The 20,082-nt window shown below is 60.8% G+C and overlaps 1 protein-coding gene across 1 annotated transcript; it reads right to left on the bottom strand.

Annotated features, from left to right (window-relative positions):
• Positions 1–368: 368 nt before the first annotated feature.
• NOS3 (nitric oxide synthase 3) lies at positions 369–18,752 on the bottom strand. Its single transcript, XM_068972761.1, has 26 exons — positions 18,577–18,752; positions 17,157–17,274; positions 16,723–16,871; positions 16,315–16,477; positions 14,884–14,975; positions 14,651–14,792; positions 14,122–14,261; positions 13,860–14,034; positions 13,068–13,169; positions 12,378–12,572; positions 12,174–12,247; positions 11,850–11,994; positions 11,493–11,597; positions 8,810–8,877; positions 8,255–8,371; positions 7,970–8,144; positions 5,836–5,968; positions 5,619–5,697; positions 5,321–5,508; positions 4,381–4,553; positions 3,854–4,064; positions 3,653–3,740; positions 2,524–2,645; positions 1,603–1,751; positions 1,078–1,272; positions 369–939 (listed from the first exon to the last, which is right to left on the bottom strand). The coding sequence occupies exons 1-26, from the start codon at positions 18,732–18,734 to the stop codon at positions 778–780; spliced, it is 3,618 nt and encodes a 1,205-aa protein (XP_068828862.1). The 5' UTR covers positions 18,735–18,752; the 3' UTR covers positions 369–777.
• Between the last annotated feature and the right edge of the window lie 1,330 nt (positions 18,753–20,082).

Below are 20,082 nucleotides of genomic sequence, written 5' to 3'. Positions count from 1 at the left end.
GGGCCTGATGTGTTTGGAGTTCACGGCGGTGTGACGTCCGAGAAAGTGGCCGTGGCTCCTCGTGCTGTGGGGAACCAGCAGTGAAGTTTGCCACGGCTGTGCTGCTCATCTTTGTGACCTTAGTCCTGGACTCCCCACGCCTGGCAGCCAGGGCTGTCCCTGCTTCTAGTCAAGATTAGGGAAGCCACACTGGAGAACTGCCTGCTCTTGGCTGGAAACCAGGCTTCTCCAGGGCAGGAGTCAGAGAGGAGCCTATGGGACAGGACTCCTCTGTCCAAGAGTTACCACCCCGACACCTTGCACACAAGTTAAAAGACAAAGCTTGTCATTATTCTGTAACTGTAATTGACAGCGCTGGCTTAGGTATCTTAGTAGGTCTCCTAACTTCTGGTCCAGTCTCTCTTATGGTTAAATCTTCAATAATAAATATTTCAATGATTTAAAGATCAGGTTTCAAGATAAGATACTTCCGGAGAGAGGCGAGGGGAATCTAAAATTCACCTAAACACCAAAGGGCTGACTGTAGGCTCTGGAATACCGCTGCTGCGAGGGGTCTTCCAGATAGACTTAGGGTGGGGAAACAGATCTAGAGATGAGAGGATGAGATAGTACAGGGAATCCGAACAGTCTCCATAGACTCTGGACAGACGGTGGGAAGTCACCTTGGGAGGGGAGGGAGAGGTGGCCGGTCCCAGTAAGGCCGACAGGACAGCGGCAGAGCCACAGTGGAATGACAGCCCCTCTCTTCGGGAACTGCAGTGGGAGGCAAGAGGGGTCTCAGGGGCCGGGGGTGTCTGGGCCGGGCGGGTCGAAGGCCCAGGGCACCGCGCCCCGCAGATGCCGCTCCTGCAGGGAAAAGCTCTGGGTACGTATGCGGCTTGTCACCTCCTGGGTGCGCAGCGTGAGGCCAAAAATGTCCTCGTGATAGCGTTGCTGATCCTGGGAGGGAAAGAGGGCGGAAGATCAAAACCCCAATGGAAGTGTGGAGCGGAGGCCGGCCCGCCGCCGTCTGGCCCCGCCCCCGTCCGGGTCTGGCCCCGCCGGCCCAGGCCACGCCCCTGCCCCGCCCCTCCGCACCCGCAGCACGCCGATGACGTCGCCCGCCTCGTCCAGCTCCATGCCGCCCTCTGTCGCCAAGATGCGCTGCACCGTCTGCAGGACGCTGGTTGCCATAGTGACGTCGCCGCAGACAAACATGTGGCCCCGCTCGAGGCACAGCACGCGGTGCACCTCGGCAGCCAGCTCGGTTCTCAGGATGTCCTGTACGTAGGTCTGAAGGGGAGGCGGGGTTAGGGGCGGACCCCGGCGGGGCCCGCGGAGCAAAGGGCAGGCCCCTGGGGAGCGAGGGGGCCGGGCGGGTCCTGGGCGCGAAGAGATGCCCTGGGTGCCAGGCGGGGCCCAGGTGCGCGGGGCTGGGGTCTGGAGAGACGGAGCGGAGCCGGGGGCGGGGCTTGGGTGAGGGTGACCGGAACCCAAAGGGGGCCCAACGAGCTGATCGGAGTGGGCCGGGCCGGCCTGGGTCTCAGAGCCCAGCTGGAGCACATGGCGATTCTTCCTCCGTACTTAGCTTCGGGTTACCCCAGCACCCTCAGGGTCCCGCACCTTGGGGCTGTCAGGTTCCCGGGAGAAGGCGGTGAGGACACGGCCAAACACCCCGCGCTCCTGGGCGTCCTGCACCTCGTCGCGGTAGAGATGGTCGAGTTGGGAGCACCGGCAGCCGAACACCAGGGTCATGGGGGCGGGCTGCAGCCCTGCGGGCATCACTGTGGCTTGAGAGCGCCCTCAACCCCTCCTAGGGAACCCAGCTCCGGGGACACCTCCCACTGGCTTCCCTTACTCTGGCCGACCGCGCCCCTTTTCCTGCAGAAGCCACCACTCTCCACTCTTTGGCCTCTAGGAGAGGGCTAGATGTTTTCATAGAGAAGCCCAAGGTCACAGGAGGTGGTGACTTCCCTCTGGCTGAATGGCCAGTGGTGACACTGTGCTACAGCAGGGCCTCCTGACTCAGAATCCATGCCCTTGGGACCATGTAACCCTGCAGCCCTGAGACAACCAGCTCTCCCTGTTCAGACCCCACATTCTCCCACACCTTCAGCTTCTGTACTCTGCGCCTTCCTCTTAGTCACAAGCCCCCTTTCTTTTGATCGGCCAGCTTCCCTGGGCACCCTGTACCCAATCCGAACACCCTTCAGCTTCCTGGGATCTCAGACACACCTCGCTGACCTCTGACACAGTCCAGAGTCCACCTGGGGCATTTCCGTCTTTTGAGTCCCAACCCTGTCTTCTCTAGGCTTCCAGGTTCCCTTTGTCCTTAATTCAATCCAATGCTACTTTGTGCTAGGCACCAGGAAACCAGACCAATGGGGCACTGCTCTTGTCTCTAGGGGGTCCCCCCACTCCCCGGTCTAATAAACTTCACCTTTGGAATCCTGTTTCTTGCCTTTCAGCGCCCTGCCCCTTGGTCCCCCTAAATTGTATGACTCCCTCTTGCCTTCTGGTCACTCCCTTGGGCCCTGGCCTCACCTTTGCTCTCAATGTCGTGCAGCCGCTCCTGCCAAAATCCCCGGAAGGGGGCGATGCCAGTGCCGGGGCCCACGAGGATGCAGGGCACGTAGGGGTCAGGCGGCAGCCGGAAAGAGGGAGCCCTGGCCAAGACACCCTCCGTCAGGCCCCCTTTGTTCCCCCAGACCCCGCCACTCTTAACAACCTCGGCAGGGTGGAGAGAGGAGAACTTAACCTGCTTGCATCTAGCTTACAGCGAGCATGGTATGCTTAGGAAAAGAACTCTCCGTGTTGGCAGAGACTCTCTGGACCTGTGGTTTCTGGAGGTTCCGTCAAAGAAAGTAAAGCTCAGGTTTGAACTGAAGAACATTTTGATGTCTCAGTTTAGGAGATATAGAAAGCACGGGGAAGGGAAGGGCAGACAGCCTTTTGGTTCATAATGGGCTTACTGCCTCAATATAGGCCTTTGGTTTGTGTTCACTAGATGGGCAGTTTATCTGTAATTTGGCCTGCTGGATGGGTTTGGGTCACTGGGCCTGGCTGGTGCATCCTGGGAACTCTTGCTTGTGCCACCTTAGGCCTCCAGCTCCTGGGTGCTGGATGGGGCAAGACTTCTGGACGCAGCAGGGAGGGAAGGGTGTCCTGAGATCCTTCCCTTTCCCTTGAGTCCTCAGTGACACTATGGTGAGCTAACTAGTTTTCCCTGGACTAAAGGCTGGTGGAGCACAGTTCCCAGGTGCCTGCCTGCCAACATCTGTGGGACCCCATGGATGTAGGGAGGGACACAGTACACCTTCTAAAGGGGACAGGGCTGCTGGGGTGGGATCCCAGCCCGTTCCTGGGAGCTGCAGCTTCAAGGTAGGACCTGAAGTTCGAATCAGTGAGAGCCCCGAAGCTAAGCCAGAGTTGTGAAGTGAGTGGCTTAACGGGATGCCCCTTCCTGGCTGGGTTAGGCGGGGCCTGCCTGTTCCCACTCACATGCTCCACCAAGGCTTCTCCCCTCCCCGCCCCGGTCCCTCCCCCACTATAGCCAGCCCATCCTTATGTCCTCGGCCATCTGCGTGGCGCTCTGTCCATCCTGGCTTGGACAGACCCCCTCCTCCCTGTGCCCCTCCTGCGTGCCCCCGCCGCCCCTGCAGTGCTCACTCACCCCCTGATGAAGCAGGGCACTGGGTCTCCAGTCTTGAGTTGGCTCAGCCACGTGGAGCAGACCCCGTAGTGTAGGGGGCCCAGCCCATCTAGGGGGTGGGGAGGAGGGAGAGGGCCCCTGGTGAGGGATCCACACCCCCCGCACCCTGCCCCGGGGGTCACTGCGGGGTCCCGGCCCCGTCCCCCCTGTCCCCCGCCTCACCTTGGGTCCTGTACGCCAGCACAGCCACCGTGAGGTGGACCTCTCCGGGGTGGGCGCTGGGGGCCGAGCTGACGGAGTAGTACCGGGGCTGCAGCAGGGGCAGCTGGGTGAGGAGCAGTGGGGCGGGCAGTGCCACGGACGGGAACTGCTCCAGCACCTCCAGCAGCGTGGGGCAGCGGAACCACTTCCACTCCTCGTAGCGCCGGGGGTCCTGGCGGGGCGGGGGGTGGCAGTGAGCTCGGCTCCCGCCTCCTGTCGACCTCCCTTCTTGACCCCTCCTGAGCTGAGCCTCCTGGCTGGGGGGCTTCTCGCTCCTCAGCTGGGGCCACAGACATTTCTCCAGCACCTTCCGTGTGCCTCTTTAAGGCCAGAGAATTTAGAGATGAATAGGAACACCAGAGTTGGTGGGGGGTCTTAGACCTCCAGGACTTCCGCTGGAGGTCCCCCTCCCCGCAGCTCATCCTGTCTCATGGGCCCTTGCTGCCCCACTGGGGGCAGGGATTGGGGAGGGTGTGGGGGCTCCCGACCTGACTGAGGGTCTCGAGCTCCTGCTGCTCGCTGGGTTCTTCGGCCAGGGTGCTGAGCAGTCGGAGAAGCCGGGGGCTGGGCGGGGAGGTGATGTCCAGGAAGAAGGTGAGAGCCTGGCGCAGCGTGCACGGGGGCAGCCGCGGGTCCCGCACCCAGCTGGGAGGAGGGCCGCCTGGGGGTGGGGTGGGGGGCATGAGGGGACGCTCAGAGGACGGGGCCACACTGGGCCCACCTTGTCCAGGGCGACGGCTGCTTCTTGGGGGAGGACGTGGGGACTGACCACACTTTATGGTGTCATTGGACGGCTGGCCCTTGGACAGTGGTGGTGGGCCTGTCTGGGTAGACCCTGTGTGTCTATTCGAGGGCCCCTGCTGGATTGGGTTGGTCTGGTTGTGTGTGTGTGTGTGTGTGTGTGTGTGTGTGTTCGGGGCCCCTGCTGGATTGGCTTGGTCTGGTTGTGTGTGCGTGTGTGTGTGTATTCGGGGCCCCTGCTGAGTTGGCTTGGTCTGGTCGTGTGTGTGTGTTTGAGGGCCCCTGCTGGATTGGCTTGGTCTGGTTGTGTGTGTGTGCACGTGTGTGTGTGTGTGTGTGTGTGTTCAGGGCCCCTGCTGGGTTGGCTTGGTCTGGGCCCCTGCCACTCCCCCGCTCATCTTATTGTAACTCCAGGCCCGGGGGCAGTGGAGGGCAGCCTGGTGCCAGCTACAGAGCAGGCTAGACGGCTGGGGATGGGGACGGGCCCAGAGGGAGGGGTGGCCTTTTGTGGGGGCTCTGGGGGTGGGTTCTGAGAAGGGAGCTGGAATCCATGGAGGTAGCATGGTGGCTGCGAGTGGGGGCCGCAGCAGCCTTCCATCGGGTCCTGACCCTGAGGGGACCCTGGGGCCAGAGGGATGGAGCGGCCCTCGATGGCCCCCCACCCCCGCCCCCTAGATGGCCCCTCACCTGGGCTGCCCTTCTCCAGCTGCTCCACAGCCACAGACTCGGTGGGCGGCGGTGGGTCCTCCACGCGGCTCAGCAGCGCCTCCACGAGGCCTGGCCGGTTGGGCGGGCAGATGCCTATGTGGTCCCCCGGCTGGTACTGCAGCCCCTCCTGGCCTGCAGTGTCCAGGCGCACCAGGATGGTGGCCCGGCTGGGATGGGGAGAAGGGAAAGTTGTAGGACGGCTGGGGGCGAGGAGGTGGGTGCTGGGGTCTGGGGAAGCGGGGGTGGGTGGGTGGGTTGGGGGAGGGGCCCTCCTCACGTGGACTTGCTGCTTTGCAGGTTTTCCACTGAGAGGACTGTGGCCTGAAACATCTTCCGTCTGTGCACGTGGATCAGGCCTGAGGGGCAAGGGGGTGGGGAGGCGAGCAGACGAGACTGAACCCAAGCCAGGGACTCAGGCCTGGCCCCCGAGTAGTGGGTCCCGGGCCCCCTGGAGCCCAGAGGGCCGGCAGGGTTGGGGTAACGTCGGGCCCCACCTGGCAGCAGCTGGAGGCCCTCGGCCTGGGCGCTTAGCCGGTACCTCTGGCGTTTCCAGCTCCGTTTGGGGCTGAAGATGTCTTGGGCGGCGGCCTTGGCCTCCTCCCCGACGCAGAACGTCTCGCAGGAGGCCTGGGGGTGAGGAGGTGAGTGTTGAGGACCCCCGGCCGCCAGGGAGGCCCGAGCAGCAGGGAGCTCAGAGAGGCTGATCAAGGGCCCGTTGGATCCTCGCCACCTCCCCGAAACAGAGGCTGACGGCGCCTTGTCCTTCAGCCCACTTGGTGCCGCTGTGCTGGCTACTCTTTTGCACGTATCTGTGTCATACCCACTCAGTGGTTAACCTGGTGAGTGTTAATCTCATGGTGCAAGAGGCACAGAACTCATTGCACACAGTAAGTAGCCCTCAGCGAAGGCGTCTGTGTTCAGACCTGAGGTCACAGTCTGATTCCTAGACTGAAAGTGAAAGAAAGTGAAGTTGCTCAGTTGTGTCCGACCCTTTGCAACCCCATGGACTGGAGCCTCCCAGGCTCCTCCTGCCATTGGGTTTTCCAGGCAAGGATACTGGAGTGGGTGGCCATTTCCTTCTCCAGGGGATCTTCCTGACCCAGGGATCGAACCCAGATCTCCCTCTTTGTAGGCAGCTGCTTTACCGTCTTAGCCACCGGGGAAGCCCAGGCATTCCTAACCTAGCAGCTTGCGAGTCTCCGGTTCCCAGGCTTTACACACCTGCTTTGAGTCTGCTGAAGATGAAATGAGAAGCTTAGGTAAAGCCCTGAAGTGCTCCTGGAGTGGGCACAGAAGGGGGGCGGGGCCTGGGGCAGGACCCCTGGGAGGGTATGTATCCTATCTGTTTCTGCTCAGGCGCAAGCCTGGCAAACCACTTAGCCGGCCCCTTAGTGTGAAACCTACAGCTCATCCAGGATTGGCTGCCGCCTCCCCTCCCACTCGCATCGCCAGTCCTGTTAATCTTTCTTTTGTGTGTGTAAAGTCTTATATCTCTTCCTTCCTTCCTTGGCCCCCTCCCTTCCTTCCTACCCCCCTCTGCTCCCACCCTGGTCAGCTCAGAGCCTTCCTGCTTCAGTCTGGATGCTCCTCCCGTCAGCCCTGCATTTCTAAGCGCTGTCCGCCAGCCTCATGCCCGCTCCCTGCTTCTCTCCTCACGCTCCCAGCTTCCTGTCACTTCCCTTTGTCTGAATTCTTTACTCCTGTTTTCCATTCCCTCTTCTCCCCAGCAAGGGCTTCCCTGCTGGCTCAGATGGTAAAGAATCCGTCTGCAATGCAGGAGACCCGGGTTCCATCCCCGGGTCGGGAAGATCCCCTGGAGAAGGGAATGGCTACCCACTCTTGAATTCTTGCCTGGGAAACCCATGGCCAGAGGAGCTTGGTGGGCTCCAGTCCATGAGGTTGCAAAGAGTCAGACACGACTGAGCGACTAACACTCTCCTCCCCAGCAAAACCTCCATCTGTGCTGGCCGGCCCTCCCCACCCCTCCTCCTGGGGAGCCCTCCTCCTTAGCCATCAGTCCAGGCCTGCTGAGCTCAACCTTGGGAACCCTGGCGGGGCCAGCAGTGTCCTGAGCCATGTTAGGACTGGGAGAAGGAGCCCCCCTCAGCTCCAGGAGTGGTCCCTAGACCAGGCAGGGCTGTTCTGGAGGAAGCCCAGACTGAGAAAGTCCCACCTTGTTCTCCCCTAGCCCAGGAACCCCCTCTGGCTCAGGTACCACCCCAAGCCTGTCTGGCCCCTGACTTCCTGTAGTTTCGCAGCTTCAGCCCTTGCCTCTGTCTTCCCTTTTTGCTTCATCCTGCCCTGCACCCTCTCCCCTGCACCCATCCGGGAGAGGGAGTGACCTGTGCCTCTGTGCCTGCCCGAGGCGGCCGCCTGCCTGCTGGGGCCCTGGCTGCTGCTGCTTCAGGGCCATGTCGTCCATCACTACTACTCAGGACTCAGCCAGGAGGGCTGGCTGTGCAGTGGGGCAAAATATAAAGGTGGATTTTGGAGGAGCCGGAAGGGGCCGGAGAACCCAAAGAGTCAGGGTGTCGGTGAGGCCCCGGCCTCCTCCGTGTGGCAGGTCTGGAGGTGGATGGAAGGAGTCAGCATTGGAGTTGGAGGGGTGGCGGGAGTTGGGGAGCTCACCTGGAAGGCCGCCTTTGCCCAGCCACGGAAGGCCTCCTCCTGGCCGCAGAGCTCGTCGCCCTGGCCCAGCTGCAGCAGCCGCTCCCCTCCCAGCTCTTCCAGCCGGGTGTCCACTGCACGCGCGAAGGCGCAGAAGTGGGGGTACGCCCGGGAGCCCAGTCCAAACACACAGAACCTGGGGTACCGGAAGCCATCAGGGCAGGCCCCTTCATCCTCGCCCCTGGTGCCCAGGCAGCTCGCCGCCCCCACCCCCCGGCAGAGCCCTCCTCGCCGAGGCCCCCGGACCTGAGGGTCCCCAGGGCCCCCGCGCTGTCTGTGTTGCTGGACTCCTTTCTCTTCCGCCGCCAGGAGGACACCAGCGGGTCGGAGCAGGAGACGCTGTTGAAGCGGATCTTGTAACTCCTGCAGGAGGCCAGGGGACAAGGGTGCCACAGGGGAGGAGACCGTCAGGGCCCAAACAGCGCCTGCGGGCAGCTTCAGGGGCTCTGCCTCTGTGGTGCTGGGGGCGGGGTGGCTTGGTTTCGTGGCTGAGGGTCCGTGTCCAGGGGTCCCTGAGCCCTAGGCCCCGTCTCCTCTCCTCTCTCTGCAGGAGACGGGCCCCTCAGAATCCCCGGGACTGAAAGTGGGTACGTCACAAGGAAGAGGGTGTCCTGAGTCTGTGGTGGGTGGGCTTAGGCCTGTGCTCAGCTGTCCTCCAGCTTGTTGGGAGGCTGACTCGCGGCCCAGAGAGGGGACTCTGTAGACCCCCTTTCCTTTTGTGTCTCCAAATGCCTCCCTTTCTCCCCCCTTCCCCTCCCCTTCACCCTCCTTCTCCCCTACCCCCACCCCGCCCCCACTCACTTGTGCTGTTCCGGCCTCGGGGAGCTGTTGTAGGGCCCCGACATCTCCATCAGGGCAGCTGCAAAACTCTGGTGAGGGCAAGCGTTAGCGTGGTGATTAGTTTTGTTTTATTTCAGACTGTACAGAAGCTCATACTGCACTGGAGTGGTCCCTGTTATCATTAGTTACGATTTTAACTTTTGTTTTGAACATTTCACAAAAAGAGGTATGGGCTTTTGCAAAACATTACAGAAGTGTGTCAAGTAATAAAACAGAAACGCTACCCTTCCCTTCCCTCCAGTCTCATGCGTCAGAGCGGATGTACCACAGACAGCTGTTACACTTTCTAGCCCCTTTTTCATTGTGCTTAATATATATCTGTATTTATAGTTTATTTATTTGGCCATGCCACGCAGTTTGTGGGATCTTATTTCCTCGACCAGGGGTTGAACCTAGGGTCCCCCAAGGTGAAGGCACCATGTCCTAACCACTGGACTGCCAGGGAAGTCCCTAGTTTTCCTTTTAAGTGAAAGTGGGATCATATTATGGTTACCTGCTTTTTGCCAATAACCTATCATGGGTGTCCTTCATGTCCACACACCAACACTGACCTCAGTCTTTTAAATGACGACACAGCATCCCATCATGTGTGGGTACCGTTATATATGAGACCTCCCTCTGACAGGGACATCTGGATGGTCTACGAACAATTCTCAAACACTCATATGTGCTTGCTTCCTCTTTTGTATATTTCAGGAGGGTAGTCCTTGGAGGTGGACTTTCTGAGCCAGGATTTGAAAACGAGTCATCAAATTGTCCTCCAGGATCCTGTCCACACTGGAGGTGACCACTCCATAATGTTTCAGCCAATTTGATAGGTGGAAACAGCTCTCAGTCTCCCTGCGTTGTCCTGATCACTAGCGGCGCTAACACCTTCTAGAAAGCTGAGCCGTTATCACGTGCTGCCACGGAAACAGCTTAGAACTACACATGCCAACCTTTGCACAGGAAAAAACAAACCGCGGCAAGGCCATAACATCCCGGGATTCACTGCAGATGCCTTTAGGTGGTGGGCCTACAAGTTCACCGCAATTAGCATGCACTACTTTACTTTCTGAACATTTTCTTGAAGTATAATGTACCCACAGAAAAGCACCCAGGTTATAAAATGCCCAGCTTTATAGCTTTTCACAAACTCAACCTACCTGTGTCATCAGCATCGCATCAAGAAACGTCACCAGCGTCCTAGAAGTCCCCTTCGGGTAACCTGAGCCCAGGTTCCCACCTCCCGCCCTGGGGTCACCACTGACTCTCCTGATTAAAACACCAGAGATGTGTCCTCCCTGTTTCTAAACTTGGTGCAAAGTGAGTCTGATGGTCCAATTCTCCGTGTCTGGCTTCTTTCCCACTCACACGTGATGTTTGAGATTCATCCGTTTCATTGTGTATGGTTGTAATTTGTTCACTCTCATGATGCATCGCGTTTGAAAAGACCACGATGTATTTTTCCCGTCTATGACTGAGAGTCATTTGAATTGTTTCCAGTGCGGGGATACCATGAGGAGTGCTGCTATTAATATTCTTGTTCATGTCGTTAGTAAATATATGCCATTTTCTGTGGGGTAAATTCCTAGGTTTCCTCCATTAAAAAAGGAATATGTACATACATTGACATGCGCGGAATTTAAGGGTGCAGTTCAAATTGGTTTGGCCATTGGGCGGTTTCAAAGTTAGACATACGTCTACCTAGTGACCCAACAGTTCCACTCCTAGGTATTTATCCAAGAGAAATGAAAACATAAGGCCACAAAAGCCTTGTACAAAACTGTTCATAACAGCTTTATCCACAATAGCCAAGCGCTGGAAAACAGCCCAGGTGTCCGTCAGCAGGGGAGCAGAGAAATAAACTGTTCACACCCCCGAGGTGGACAGGAATGAACTACTGAATGGTCCAACAGCGAGATGAGCCTCCAAAGTAGGGTGGGTGAAAGAAGCCAGACACCGCGTGCCCCTTTCCGTGACCTTCTAATGCAGGTGACAGGAATCAGGACGGGGGTCGCCTTTGGTGGGGAGACTGGGAAGCAGATTGACTTGGGGCCTTTCTAAGTGCTGGGAATGTTCTCTGTCTCAAAAGGATCGTGGGTCCCACGGATGCAAACACGACTCTCATCCTAGAAACAGCTGGTGAGTGTGTTTTTCTTTAGAAGGGAGGTCGCACGCAGGACTGAAGGGGCAGCGTGGTGGGGGAGAAGGCCTCTGTGGGCATCCTGCTCTAGGGGGCTTGTGGTGTAAGTGCTAAGAAGACACCTAAAAGCAGAAGCAGACAAGAGCTCCAGAAGGGAATGCAGCTAGGGGCTGCCGCGACCGGGAAGCAGGGAAGGTAAGGGTTAACAGTCAGGTATTGGACTCAACTCTAGTTGGTTTCTGTCAAGATCTGTTCAGAAAGTGAGGTTACCTAATTTCTGTTAGCATCGGAGCAGTGGTCTTTTCTTTTGTTAAGAAAGGAAGAAAAGATAAAAAGCTGAGATCTCACTTTAGCTGCCGTCTTTCCCATCTGTCAATGCCTGACCAGCCAGGAAGTGCCTCCCAAGTGTGAAAAGCTTGCTCTGATAGTGGAAGTGACTCGGACTCTGGGTGCTGCCCAGCCACACTCAGTTTTGAGTCTCCCTTCTTGCCAGGTGCCCCCTTCCCTGGCAGGCCTCACCTCTCCATTCTCTGGGGGATCGCCATTCCCAAAGGTGCTGGTCACCACCAGCACCAGCGCCTCGTGCTCCAGGGACACCACGTCATACTCATCCATGCACAGGACCTGCAGGCAGGGAGAAGTCGGATGTCCTGGGGACCCAGGCCCGCTGCCCTGGTCTGTTTCACTCTCGTCCTCGTGGGAGGGCGAGACTCAGGCCCTCACCTGATCCCTGCGTCCCTGAGGGTCCCGGGCTCCTCGTGGGCCCTGACTGTGACCCTTTCCCGTCCTCCAGCGTGTGAATGAGGATAGGACCAGGACACCCCCCCACCCCCCACCACTTCTTTTCAGACCCTTGCCCGCTGGGCTCAGCCCTACCCGGGGGTCAAAGGCCTTCCGGAAGAGCCTCCCCAGCTGCTGAGCATAGCTCTGGGCCCGGCCGGTCTCAGAGGCGTACAGGATGGTTGCTTTCACTCGCTTGGCCATCAGGGTGCCCATGAGTGAGGCAGAGATCTTCACCGCACTGTGGGCGAGGAGGGGATGAGGGGATCCCAGGCGCACAGAGCCAGGGGCCTCCCCCTGCGAGTAGGGTCTCGGTGGGTTTGCAGGGGTAGTGTGCCCAGACCACCGATGGTGGGGGGGGGCGGTCCCCTGGGGTGTGGGGGAAGGGCAGCCCCCCACTCGGTGCGGGGAGGCACTTACTTGGCCACTTCCTTAAAGGTCTTCTTCCTGGTGATGCCGGCACCCTTGGCCGCGCTCCCCTTCCAGGGGTCTGGCTGCAGGGGGATGAGGAGGGGCAGGAGTGAGGGGGGAGAGGAGAGAAGAAAGGGAGGTTGGAGGCTCCTGGAGGCTGTTCCGTTAGAGCTGGAGGAGTGGGCAGGAGCCCGTGGTGGGTGGGGTGGGTACCTGGTAGCGGAAGGCAGGGGACAGGACGTAGTTGACCATCTCCTGGTGGAAGACGGGCGTGAGGCTGCCCGAGATGGGGGGCACGATCCAGGCCCAGTCAGCGGGGCAGCCCCCCCTGGCCTTCTGCTCGTTGTCCAGGTGCTTCATGAAGGACACCGTGGCAGCGTGGTGGTCCACGATGGTCACCTTGGCGAGCTGGGGAGAGGGAGGGAAGGGGCGGGGCCAGGCTGAGGCCCAGCCCACAGAGCCGCCCCTCCGCCACTCACCCCACACCTACATGTACGGCCTTCCCAGAGCCAGCGCCACCCCTGCCTGGGGTGCTCGTGGTCCTGCTGCCAAGTCAGCGGCAGAAGCAGCGGCTCTGAGCTCTGACGTCTGTGTGCCCACCTTGACCCAGCCCACACATCAGCATAGCCGAAGCTCTCGAGACCCTGCAGAAGTACTCGGCAAACCCTAGTTTCCTCAAATTACAATGCTCAGCATGCAATTGATCCTAGAATTAGAGTTTCCAGAATCCAGTGGGTCCCCTAAAGTGTGAAGCCCGGAAGGCCCCCAGGGACCACAATTACCGGGCATGCGCCAGTCGGCTGGGTTCCCGTACTGGGACCACCGGCCTAGGCGCTCAGAGCCCGCCATCTAAGTGCCTCCCTCTCTTCCAGCCCCGCTCCTGGCCCGTCGGGGCCCATGTACCTGAAAGCTGTGCAGCACAGCCAGGTTGATCTCCACGGCCGCCTTGTCCTTCCACAGGGACGAGGTGGTCCGCGTGTCGAGGTCCATGCAGACAGCCACATCCTGGGGGCAGAGGTGCCCAGCATCGGTCGGGATGGGGGTGGGGAAGGGTGGGCAGAGAACATCTCTGTCTCTAACTCATGAGGGGAGGGAGTGTGGGTGGGTGAGTGGGTGGCCATCCGGAGGCCCACCTGCTTCACAGGGCCGATTCACGTGCCTGCCTACAAAGGCACCTCAGGGCAGAAAGGGACCCTGGCGCCACTGACTTGTTGGCCCTATTGATTTTTCATCTCTAAAATGGGTTTTAACATGTTTTGAGTCAAAATACCCATTGAGAGAGCCTCCCAGGAGGCACTAGTGGTAAAGAACCTGCCTGTCAAGGCAGGAGACATAAGAAATGCGGGTTCATCCCCAGGGTCAGGAAGATCCCCCGGAGAAGGGAATGGCAGCCCACTCCAGTATTCTTGCCTGGAGAATCCCATGGACAGAGGAGCCTGGTGGTCTACAGTCTATGGGGTCGCAACAATCAGACACGACTGAGCGACTTAGGACACACATGCACACTCACGCTTTGAGAAACTCATGAAAGCTCCAGCCCCCATTCCCCGAAAAATAACTACATCTTCGCCTGTGGGCACCCCCTTTGCCCCGACCTTCGGTTCTAGCTCAGGAGGCTGGACCTGGCGTGTTCAGATTTCTCCCTGTTGCTGACACCCGGTACATCCCCCCCACCCCCGCCACACTGGTCCTCACCTCCAGGATGTTGTAGCGGTGAGGGTCACACAGGTTCCGCGTGCCAATCTCCGTGCTCATGTACCAGCCGCTGAAGGGGGCTGCGGGGAACTCCAGACCCCCGATTTCCAGCAGCATGTTGGACACGGCCGGGAGGGCATACCAGCGCAGGCCCAGGGCTGCGAACCACTCCAGTCTGGGGGCATCAGGACGTGGGATCAGCCTCTGTGGAGCCATACCCGCCCGGCCACCCCCCCACCTGCCCCAGCCCCTCTGTGCTCACGTGGGGTGCTCCAGGGGCACTTCGAGGACCAGCTCGGGGGGCAGAACAAAGAGCTCTGGAGCCTCATCTGGGGCCTGAAGCAGCAGGGGCAGCACGTCGAAGCGGCCGTTTCCGGGGGCCCAGCCGTGCTGGATGCAGAGCTGCGGGGAGCGGCCGGAGGGGTCTTGGGGCCGAGCCCTGTGGGCTCCTCGGGGGCCCTTCCTCCTTCGTCTCAGTGCGGTGCCCTTCCCCTCTACGCTGACCGCCCTTCCACTGGACCCTCCTGCCTCCTCCCAGAGTTCTCACTGTCTGGCTTTCCCTTCTCCTCTCCCCGTGCCCACCTCCGTGGTCTCCACGTTGGCAGGTCCCCCCATCTCCTCTCCCTGTGCCCGCCTCCGTGATCTCCACGTTGGCTGGGTCCCCCCATCTCGTCTCCTCGTGCCCACCTCCGTGGTCTCCACGTTGGCGGGTCCCCCCTTCTCCTCTCCCTGTGCCCACCTCCGTGATCTCCACGTTGGCGGGTCCCCCCTTCTCCTCTCCCTGTGCCCACCTCCGTGATCTCCACGTTCACCGGGTCCCCACGCACAGAGCCGTCCTGCTGTCTGTAGCCTGCGTAGCGCACCAGCTGGCTGTTCCAGATCCGGAAGTCTCCGCGGCCCGGGGCGCGCTGCGGGAACACTGTGATGGCCGAGCTGACACAGGGATGAGAGCTGGTCAGGGCCTGGGTCCATGGCCTGCCCTGGGGCAGGGTGGGGTCTCGAGCCGACGGGGGGCGGCACTCACCGAAGGTTGCCGCGGTTGGTGGCGTACTTGATGTGGTTGCAGATGTAGGTGAACATCTCCTGTGCTGAGCTGCAGTCCCGGGCATCGAACACCTGAGCCGGCCAATCAGGGAGACAGGAGGGAGGTGCGGGTCTTGAGCAGCAGCCCCAGGAGAAGGGAGGGAAGTGGGGCAGGGACTGACGACCTTGCCGCAGCCCTTGAAGGCTGGTGGTGCCGAGAGCTGTGAACTAGGGCTCTTTTTTCTCCGGGCAGCCTCCCTGACCCTTTGGGCCCACACCGATCCTTCCTGTCCTGCACCCCACACGCCTGGCATAGCCTGGCCTGTTCCTTATGCTGGCGAGTATCTCCCCATCCCTATAGGCTGACCTGGTCTCTGGTACAGAGGAGGGACCCAGTCACTGCCAAACTGATCACTGGGGAAAGGCCACCAAGTGACTGGAAGGCCACCCGGGGTGTGGATGTTGAGAGTTCCCTGTTTCTCACGGTGCTCAAGCAAAGGTGGGTGAGCCCAGCCCGTCTTCTGACCCTCCTTGGGCACACATGATGGGGAGGGGGGGATGGCTGCATCAGGTGGCCTCCGGGGACCCTGCCCATCCTGGCATTCTGATGCTAGGAGGAGCCATCCTAACTGGCGGTGTGGAAGCCCCAGAGGCTGGGAGGTCTGATTCCTGCTTCAGGGAGGAGAGGACTCATGTTGGTGATAGCGGCAGGCCTGGGGTCAAGGGTGGGTCAAATACAGAATCTCTGATGGATTCAGAGCTGAGCCGGAGCTTCAACCAACTTCAAGGGTTGTGCCAGCGTCAGACAGGACTGTTCTGATTTTATTCGGGACTCCTTTGGGATTTACGGGGCATGTGGCTTACTTCCAAATTCTCTGGTATTCAGTTACCGCTAAGGAGGCCAAGGTCACAGACCCAGCTCCCCCGTGGTCAGGCTGTCCCAGTAACGTGGGCGGGCTGGCTGTGAGTCATGTGGAGGAGGGTGTGGGCCAGAGGCTCCGGCGGGGGGCGGGGGTGGGGGCAGGGGGGTGTGCTGGGAGGGAACGGTGTTTGGGGTGAGGAGGCTAGGATGGGCAAGTGAGGGCCTTTTCTGGAAGATTCTGTTGCTCTGACAATACCACCCCCCCCAACTCCACCCCTGGCCCAGGGATCACTGCTAAGCTGTCCTCACCTACACAGTGCATACCTCTGTCCATCTGGCCATTTCTCCCCACCCAGCCAGGGCACTGCTGTGGGTCTTAACAACCAGCTTTTGGCTCCTGGGCAGAGGGCTCTCCTGGGATGCTAGTCTCTAGGGGGGAATGGGCAGGAGTCTCCCCATTGCTGGGACCACCACCCCTGCCCCAGGAAGCCTCGGGAGCTTGTCACACCCCTCTTTTTTCTCTTCTGCACCCCCTGGCTCCCACACTGGGTGCTTGCCGGCCGGCCATACCTGCAGCTTCCCCCACTGGATGCGGCCCACGCAGCGGGGCGCGTTGCGCCAGGCCTGCTTGGCCCCGAACACCAGCTCGCTCTCTCGGAGGTGGTAGGTGCCCGTGGATGCCACCTCGGCCTCCACCTCCTGAAGCCGCTCCTCATGAGCCTGGGAGCCGCTCCTAGGAAGGAAGAGGGGAGTGGGAGGAAGTCATTGGCAGGGGAGGACCCCCCAGGCTCAGCAAGCATTTTTTAGGGGGGCATGGTGTTGGCGGGTGTTGAGCTCAGGACCTCCTCCCCCATGTAGTATCAGGATGGGGGGAGGGAATGGGAGCTGCCTCGAGGGAAGCGTCATCCACTTCTTGGTCTCAGCAGGACCTGAGCCGTAGGACAAGGAGGGGCTCAGGGGCTCAGGGGAGGGTCTCACCTCTTAATGGAGCTGTAGTACTGGTTGATGAAGTCCCTGGCCTGGCTCAGCAGCTGCTCAGCGGGTGGAGGTCCTTGGGAGGGCCGAGTCTGCAGTTTCCGGGGCAACACCAGGGAGCCGAGGCAGAGTCTGGGGGTGCAGGGCCCGTCCTGGGTCGGTGGAGGAGAACCGAGGTCAGGACCAGATCAGGGCTGGCGGCGGGTTGATGGGTATGGGGCTAGGGCCTGGAGGCAGAGTCTGGGACCCCAGGGAAGGCTGGGGGCTGGGGCTCCCAGCTAAAACTTTAGCAAACAGCCGGGAGGTTGGGCTGGGTTAGGGCGGCTTGATAATGAACAAAGTGCCCCCAGTGTGTCCCTCAGCCCCTCCAGTTCCTGGCAGCGGGCCTCAGCCCTCTGGACCCTGACCTGGGACACGGGCGGGGCTCCAGGCCTCACCTGCTGGGACTGCGCGCACAGGGTGTCGTAGGTGATGCTCCCCAGCTCCCAGTTCTTCACGCGAGGGAACTTGGGCCCCTCCGGAGGCCGGGTCAGCGTGGGGCTATTGGGAGCTGGGCTGGGTCGAGAGAGAGAGAGAGAGAGAAGTACGGGACCCTTGGGGAGTGTCCCAGAGACCTCTCTGGCCGCGTCAAGAGCCCCATGACTCATTTCTTGCCTGCCACGTGCTTTCTCACCTTTCCTCATGGCACCCACCATGGCCTTAGGAGGCAGGTGGTATCGCCCCCTGCCTCCCCTGGGGGTACAGATGAGAGAACTGAGGCTCAGAGGATGCCAGGACCGTCCAAGGGCCAAACTGCCCCTTCTATACCAAGGCCCAACCCACACCCACCCTGGATGCTCGGCCAGACCCGGAGCCGCGGGGGCTGCAGCGCTGGGATCTCAAGGCCCTGGTTCAAGGCTGGTCCTGGTCCCCACAGCCTCCTCTGGACATCTTCCCGGAGGCTGACATGAGCCCTTGCTGGCCTGGAGGGGGATGAGCCTGAGGAAGCCCCTGTGGGGACTCCTGGCCCAGATTTCCCTCCAGTTCACGCCCCTCCTGACAGTGGCTGCAGTGTGTGTGTGAGGGGAAGCCTAATGGGCCTTATCACTTCCTCCCAGAGCCGCTGGCCCAGCTCGAGGAGGAAGGGAGGACCTCGGGGCTTAGAGCGCCCGGTGCTCAGGGCTCCTGGCCCCTAGCCCTTCCCTGCAGAGCTGCCTGCCTGGCCTGGCACCCCACCTGGTCCTTCTCCCCAGGGACCTCTGCCCTGGAGGTGGGTGGGGGCCCCCCTGCTGGGGGGCCAGGGCTGCAGGCTCAGTTTTGGGGTAGATGGCGAGTGGGATGAGGGGTTTGGAGCAGGGGAAAGGGGACCTGGCTGCCCTGTGCTCTCAGTTCTTCCCGAGGCTCTCAGTCTCTCCCCCATGGCCTCAGTCCCTCACCCCATCTCTCCCCAGCTCCTTTCCGTTCCCGTTAAATTGTCATGGCCGTGTGTTTGAAGTCTTGCTGTAAATTGGCAACTCAGAACAACCCCGTGGTGGTAAAGGACCGCTTGGTCCATATTTGATATAAACGGAGGTTCAGAGGTTAAGTAAGTTGTTTCGAGTCACACAGCTCTTGGCTGCTGAGCAGCCCGAAAACCCTGGCCATGCACACCTGTGACGCTGGCACCCTCGCCTCAGCTTTCAGCTGCTGCTTGCTGGCCCTGATTCGGGCCTCTGGTCTGAGCCTCCTTGGCGATCTGTCTGCACCGATAGCCTTTGGCATCTGCCACCTGGCTCTCTGGAGTGGGAAGCAGGCTCCAACCCTTCCCAGCCCAGCCTGCAGGCCTCGACGGCCGCGCCCCCACCCTACCACCTGTGCCCTGGCCTCCGTGGCCCTCACCTGTGGTCTGGCGCTTGCGGGGTGGCGGGTGCAGGGGCCCGGCTGGGCTCAGGTGCTGGGGAGGCTGGGCCCTGCTTGCCACATAGCCCGAAACCCAGCCCCAGCCCCAGGCCACAGGGGGGCCCGGGCTCCTGGCCCACACTCTTCAGGTTGCCCATGTCGCTGGGGCGGGCGGGCTGCCTCCGTTTGCTCTGTGGCTCCCAGCAGAGCCTCGGGCCTTTTCCTTAGGAAGGGGAGGGGGCAGTAGGAGGGGGCCCTCGCCCCGCCCCGTCCCTCACACACACAATGGGACAGGAACTAGCCCGGCCGGGGAGGCTCCAGAGCCTCGGCTCCACGCCCGCTGGCCCAGAGGGTGGAGGGCCAGACGCTTGGGTTCCGCTCTGAGAAGGAGGGTGATAAGGGGGAACCCAGGTGTCTGGCAGAACCCTGGGGCCGGAGCACAGGGACTAGGGTGCGTCAGGATGGTGAGGTGGGCTAGCCAGAGCTCCCGAAAGAACCCTGCGGGGGTGTCTGACCAGAAGGGAGACCTTCCACCTCGCCCTTGCCGGCCTCGCCCTGAGGCGTCAGGCAGAAGGTGGGCACTGTGGCCACAGCAGGTAACATTGAGTCCCTTGCTCTCAGTGACCACAGGGACTGCTAGGGTCACCCCAGGGCTCTGCTTGACCACCTTGCTGACATCTAAGCACTCTTGGACTCCTACTGTTGAGTCCTTTCGGGTTCCTGGGGATACAGGCCCAGCAAGGGGGCACTGACCCTTTGTCCTTGGGTCTGGCATTAGGGTATTCCATTCCCTCCAGGCCCCTATTTCCTGGAACCCCCGCTCCACCCTGCCGCCCCCTGTGACTCAAGTTGGGGGACACAAAAGGGCAGGAAGCTGCTATCCAGGGCCTCCACCCCCCACCGTCATCCAGTGACGAATGCTTCCCCAGGGGGTGGGGGTGGGGGGTAGGTCAGCAGACAGACCCAGCGGTCAGGGCTGAGGCAGGGACTGCCCACTGGGGAGATCTTGGAGCCCTGGCAAGCATGCGGGGTGAGGGAAACTACGATTCCCAGGATGCAGGTGGTGTACTCAGGCACTCCTCAGACACCATGAGCCATAGTGCATGCTGGGGTTTGTAGTTCTAAGCCATCTAGGGGCTGGAGAAGGGCCGTAAGCTGGGGCTTCAGCATCTACAGGGGTTCCAGCCTCGTGGATCTGAGACCACGCAGACCAAGAGAAACTGCGACAAAGAAACAGAGGTTGAGCGACTGGGATGGGCAGAGACTGGGAGAGGCAGACAGGCAGACAAACAAACATGTAGATTTGTGTTGGCTGAGCTCCTTCGAAAGCAGTGGAAGATATGATGGGTGCGGGCCTGGGTGGGGGGCGAGCAGGCGGACCAACCGGAAGGAACGGGCCGTGCTGCGAGCTCTGGGGTCACACCAAGAAGGTGGGGTCTGCCGGTCTGCAGGGAAGAGGGTGAGGGGGGCCTTGTGTGCCCAGACAACCCTGACCTCCTGGGCTCC

The sequence above is a fragment of the Capricornis sumatraensis genome, chromosome 5 (assembly GCF_032405125.1).
Source record: "Capricornis sumatraensis isolate serow.1 chromosome 5, serow.2, whole genome shotgun sequence".
NCBI classification, from domain to species: domain Eukaryota; kingdom Metazoa; phylum Chordata; class Mammalia; order Artiodactyla; family Bovidae; genus Capricornis; species Capricornis sumatraensis.
This window is presented reverse-complemented; position numbering and strand designations above follow the sequence as displayed.